The following is a 6,000-nucleotide window of genomic DNA, read 5'->3' on the forward strand; positions in this document are numbered from 1 at the left end:
ATTCACAGTAAATATTCTGCTTAAAGAGGGGGTTATTTTTTATAGAGAGTGCCATAACATCAAGCAGATAAGAAAACCACATGACTGCTTTCGCTAGATCCAAATCCAAATTACGGTCTTTCCAAGCAAGTTGGTGACTAAGCAGTGCAATTCGGCTGCTCTTCCATTTCTTCTCAGCTCTCCTAAATTAACTTGTAGTTTAGGGGACTGTGAGTAACCCAGAACTAAATGGCTCCTAAGAAACAATTTCCMGACTCAGATAAATTGAAACCTTTTTAAGCAGCCAGTTTAGCAGGAACCCAAATGCACACTGCTCCACTGTGGAAAGCGGCTGTTGGAGAGCCCTGCCTGGTCAGCTGCAGGCACAGCTCCAGAGATGTTCCTAGAGATGTTCCTAGAGAGATGTTCCTAGAGATGTTCACCTCCACATCCATAAGGGCAGGCCAGGAAGCCTCAGAAAGTTTGCGCAGCGCAAGGCAGACAGACATTTTGGGGGAAGACAACAACAAGAAAAAAGATAATTTCATTCATTTCATTTATAATTTCATACCCTGTTCTGGAAAAGATATTCTGTATTCCTAATGGGAAATGTCTCTCCCTTAGTATTCACCTCAGCAAACTAACATAAGGATCCCTTCTAAGATGTAGAAAGGAATCTCAAAGTCCAATATAGAASTTTTTTTTTCCCCTTGGCTATAAAACCAGCACTAGTAGCAGTGCAAATCCCTATGGATTACACAAATGGCAAGAACAGCCTAAACAATCTCCAACCCCGGCCACTTCTTCCTTTACAGCTGCTTGTGGTGCCGCCCAGGGAACTCAGTAACAAAACCACCTTTTTTTTCCAACACTTGATCTTTCAGCTGAACCAGCTTCCAAGTCCAGTTTGTTTAAAACACCCGAGACAGCTGCTTCAAAGGAAATGACACGAGGGCAGGTGCCATCTATTTGTAGCAAGAGCATCAAATTTAAGGCTACGGCCAACCTGCCTCATGCTCTCCTGTGCTGCAGTTCACCATAACATCCCCTTGAAGGTGGGCCAAACTCTATTACCTGYGGGTCATACTGCAAATAATATTACTGAAACAATCTGAGTCAAACATGTATTTCCCAAAACAAGGTGGGTGGAAGAGCCTCCAGACTGTAAATGAACTGCAGCATCATTCACATGAAAAATCACTTTTCTGGAAGGTAAGCACAGAATGTGCACCAAATTTAAGGAATGTATTACCCGTATGCTTGGGGTCAAACTTTCATGGAGTCCCAGAAAGCTCCAGAAAGTCAATGAGTGCAGCTTCCYGTGGAGTGGGGGGAGGATGGGACTGTGTGACCCACAGAAGCCAAGGCATCAYATTCCCATGCTCTTTGATATCCGCTAGTCTTTTCATGAAGGGGAGACTGAAGTAGCTTCACTATCAGTGCCCAGAACTCACTAAATAAACAAATAACACTGGCTGGGTCAACGCTATTCTTGAAGGCACCCGAGCACATCTCTGCCAGCAGGAAAGGTGCAACCTTCTCCCCTAATGCAGCAGCGATAATGCAGTTGATGTGTTGTGAGGAGCCACCGTGCCTCAGAGCCTGTGAAGCCAAACCACCAAAGACAAACACTCCCCCCTGCTCTTCCCAGAGCACACCCGTAACATGCGCTCTCCTTACGCTCACACAAATGCCCGCGGTTAGCTCTGGATTGCTAAACTTTTTGCCCTTGCGACAGGAGGTCCTGCAGTGCCGGGCAGGAGCGGCAGCGCCGGCAGGTCACGGGGGAAGCCCCCAGGGCAGGCTGCGCCACGCTGGGACGCTGCCCCGCGCCCGGCCCCGGCCCCGCCGCAGCCTCTCTTCCCGCTGCAGGACACGCAGGCACACGGGGATACAGGAGCACGAGCGCCTGGCGAGCCCGGCAGGGCCACCTGGGCCTCCTGTGCGGCCCGCACGGCCTCGTGCTGCCGACGGGCTCGGCTGCCACGTGCAGCAGCCAGAGCCCCCCCGAGCAGCGCCGGGCTGCCAGCCCTGCTGCAGTCCACACGCTCCGAGAGCGCTCTCTGCAGCCGCCGCGCCTTCCACCTCGCTTATTCCAGCTACGGAAAGGTGCTTCCACTGGTTCATMTTCACAGGTCCCTCTATGCATTTGCCAGCAACAACAGAGGAATATGCACRCTTAAAATTAGCAACCATCTCTCTACTCCTCCGTAAGCTATGTGAGCTTGCCTTGCGTAAATATATGCCTAAATAAAACCTAAGTCTGTTTTAGTTTTTAATTTTGGATGTTCTGTGTAGACAAGTCATACCAGGGAGAGGTGAAGCAGCTTCCTTCTAATACTTACAAATAAACATAGTCTCATCATTGCCTTCTTCGGCCATTTTTTAAACCTGCCAAAATATAAAGGAGGAAGTTAAAGTCCTGAAGGCATTTGATTTCCATCATATCACTGAAACATCCATTTATGGAAAGATGGTCCTGACTGACCCAGAGCACACCCAAATATACTTCTGGCTCCCGCAGGGGTATAAAGGAAAAGTTAAGCACAAAATAAATTTGTTAACAATCCCCCAGTGTCATTACACGTGGTGTTGAAATCACTACCAAGAAGCGTATTCATGTGCAACATCACAGAGGTTTCTCTCGGAGGCAGAGCTGTGCCGGGCCTCCCTGCCGTGAGCTCGGAAGGGGCAGGGGCAGGCCCCAAACCCAGTGCATCGGAGACGAGACCCATCGTGGGGCCGGCCTCCGATAGGACTAAGGAAACAGCCACAAACTGAAGCACYAAAAGTTCCACGGGAACTGAAGGAAAATTTTCTTGACAGTGAGGGTGCCAGAGCCCTGGCACAGGCTGCCCAGAGGGGYTGTGGAGTCCCCATCTCTGGAGGTCTTTAAAACCCTCTTGGATGCCGTGCTGTGCCCCGTGCTCTGGGTGTCCCTGCTGGAGCAGGGGGTTGGACTAGATGATCYCTAGAGGTCCCTTCCAACCTTAACCATTCTGTGATTCTATGATCATCTCGCCGAACTGTCCCACCCAACCAAGCAGACATTAGCAGAGGAACAGCTCAGGCTGGTCAAAAACACCCGGCCAAGGACACACCAGGCAAGCTGGCAGAGCCCTGTTTGACCAAAGGGGCTCTTCTTGGATGCACGAACAACGCTGCTCCCTTTTTGGGCTCTGCTCTTGAACGTTGTGCACCCTGGGCGCGGAGCAGCAGCCACCTGCACACAGGTGCCAGCCCGAGCGGGGCAGCCAGCCCGYGCTCCTCCCGTGCCCTCGGGCCCTGGCAGCAGCCATCGCATTCCCAGCCTCACTATTCCAGTGCCAAAAGCCACCAGGGCTCCAGGGTGCAGGGGCTGACGTGGGGCTCCCTGCAGGAGAGGCCGCGAGCAGGTTCCCAGTAGCAAGGCCAGCTCATGGGAGCAGGCAGCTCCCAGTTCCACGGGCAGCAGCCGGAGGAGCATTGGGAGCGCCTTGCACCTTGGCGGCGCCGTCCCTGCCACGTGCTGCTTCGCACCACGGCAGACATTTATACAAAAGCACCACAAAAGCCAAATGCTGGGAACTAAAAAAAAACAATCCAGGGATTTTCCCGCAAGCTTCTTTCCTGGAAGCTTTGTAAACAGTGCAACAGGTACTGGGGGAATGCCAGAGCGCGCCAGTGCAAGCCAAGCCATGGAAACTGCACCAGAAGTTGCTGGCAAAAAACAGGCTGTTTTGCTTTGTAACCAGGATGTTCTGGGGGTGCTCTGCACTATTGCAAGGAAAAGCTGTTTGTCCAGATATTTTTAGTTTTCATCCCGACAGGGACTGTCACCTTAAGCATGGCTGAGTTAGTAAGTACTATCCTTGGTCGGTGGTTCAGATACATGGTGGGAACAGGAAGACGGACAGTGCAAGTGCAGCAAGGTCACTAATGCTGCCRTGTAACCTGCTCTTCAAAGGTGCTCTGCCTTCTATACTGTTATGGTATAGATCTATGTATTATAGCACAGCATTCTTCACAAGCAGCAGGCAGGCTCTAGAAATACCTTAGTTAATGGCCACGACAGAGGCATTAAGGAAGCAGCTACATAAGTTTTGTCCTAGGAGCCAGGAGAGAACAACAATAAAGAGGAGGAGGAATCACAGCCACATAAACAGTGTTCAAGGTGATGGAGAGAGACCGTAAAGGTCCCTCGGACACCTCAGTCGGTTGACAAGGACACTAAATCCCAGGACCCCAATTAGCTTAATTTTCATCTTTGTTTACAAGTACTTTCATTTTCTTCATTGCAAAAGATTTCTGCTTCATCAGGCATCTTTCCTATGTCAGCCCAACGACCTCTGGAAAAAACAGGAGCAAAGAGCACAATGCATCCCAAATGCATCCCAAAGTGCTGGGCACTCGGCTGCTCTCTGGGAGGCCAACCCAGAGCATGTGCTACAGGACACAGACCAACGGGCAGGCGCAAAAAGGGGRCTCCCTTGCAGCAGCATTTCCAGCTCCTTGTGGTCTTGTATTGACCCCTTCCCACTTTACACAAAGTGCAGGAAAAGGAGCACAACCCCAAAGCTAGGGTTTAATTATTCTGCTTTGCAGACACATTATAACTTTACCCTGCAGACCACTAAACTCCTCACTGATTTCAAATGTATTTCACAAGAGTGTCTGAAATAAATGTCACCATGTCGCACAGGTCAGCCGGTAAACAGAGCCATGGAGTGCCACGAGCTCACACGATGGTGCTGATGACAGGCTCCAGAAATCTGCTCTCTAAACTGACACTGCTCTGGTCCATGACCATGTTTTATTTTATTTTCTCTTCATTTTAAGCCCTTCTATCAGAAAAAAAAAAATATTCCATGCAAACACTCGTCCTATGGCACACAATTATGTTCTTACCTCGCAGAGATAATCAAAGCCTCTGGGAATACCACACACTTTTATATAAAACAGACRGAATCATTAAGCAGTAAATGATCAGCTGAAAAGCTGTAAAGAAGAAACTAGCCCACAGGTACAAAGCCTTATTCTGGCTGCAGGAAAAGGGGAGAAATCCAGAATTTTCCATATGTGTAACTGAGTGATTTTCTGCCTGCGAGCTGACCATATAACCAAGCCAGCAAACTTCAACTGCAGCACAGGCCCCAGAAACTTCAGAACTTGTAATAGGGATCTGCACAGCACCATGTGGAGCACCAGCATCATGCAACTACTGAAGCCCTAAATTACCCAAAAATGTAAGACTTGGGGTACGAGTGTGTATTCCCTTAGGGAAACACTGGCAACCAAGATCCAGTGGCAAGGTGCACAACTCTTGAGCTCACAAATGGATTTACAAAACAGGTAGGATAAAAAAACAAGCAAAAAAACCTAAAAAAGTCCCTACAATCAGTATTGAATCTTAGCAATTTTACTGATTTTACTGTTATTTACGAAATAAAAAGTTCCCTTTTCTCTAATTGTCCCCCAAAATGGTTACAGGAGAATGTGTGATTAAGCCACCCGAGGACACCGCGGGCCGCATGGGCACTGCCCAGCGCTGCGCGCAGGCAGAACACACCGCAAGCCACCTTCTTTGCTGTGCRCTGCAGTCTGATTTAGCTCTGCTCAGAAGAGCCAGGAAACACACTGGAGAATTCGTGGGGCAGTGAGGCTTTGTGCCACGCTGAGCTACCACAGCCCTGCTCTGGAGTTATCGCTGAGAACGGGAGCGCGGCTGCACGCCGGGTTTGCTCCCCCCGGCCATACGGGCACACAGTCGCTGTGGCCGGTGCGAACAGAGCACACGCCACGCTTGTTTAATGTATATCAGCAGAAAACAAGGAGAAAAAAAAAAAAAACCAAAAACCAAAAAATCTGTTTTCGTAGCGCTGCGGGCTAGGGATGTCCCCGTTAAGGGCGCGATCACCACGCCTTGCCCAGAGGGCAGGTGCCCGCGGCGAGGACTCAGAGAGAAGAGGGGCCACAAGCGAGGGGCGGCGGCGCGGCGGCTCTACCCGCCGGGCGGCCGTTGGAGCGGCCGTTGGGGCGGCC

At 50.2% G+C, this 6,000-nt stretch overlaps 1 protein-coding gene across 2 annotated transcripts in view; it reads right to left on the bottom strand.

Annotated features, from left to right (window-relative positions):
• The window catches only part of PRDM15 (PR/SET domain 15), a 30,880-nt gene that overhangs the window by 24,279 nt on the left and 601 nt on the right, over positions 1 to 6,000 (bottom strand). The window contains exons 1-2 of one of the 2 annotated variants that reach the window (XM_026053035.1): positions 4,013 to 4,177; positions 2,325 to 2,370 (exon numbers count right to left, since the gene is read on the bottom strand). In XM_026053035.1, coding sequence (XP_025908820.1) covers positions 2,325 to 2,361 — 37 coding nt within the window. In that variant the 5' untranslated portion in view covers positions 2,362 to 2,370; positions 4,013 to 4,177. Of the gene's footprint in view, positions 1 to 2,324; positions 2,371 to 4,012; positions 4,178 to 6,000 lie in introns of those variants that run through there. The other variant, XM_026053034.1, reaches the window with a different exon arrangement.

The sequence above is a fragment of the Nothoprocta perdicaria genome, unplaced genomic scaffold (genome assembly GCF_003342845.1).
Source record: "Nothoprocta perdicaria isolate Ctin4 unplaced genomic scaffold, notPer1 scaffold_96, whole genome shotgun sequence".
NCBI lineage: Eukaryota > Metazoa > Chordata > Aves > Tinamiformes > Tinamidae > Nothoprocta > Nothoprocta perdicaria.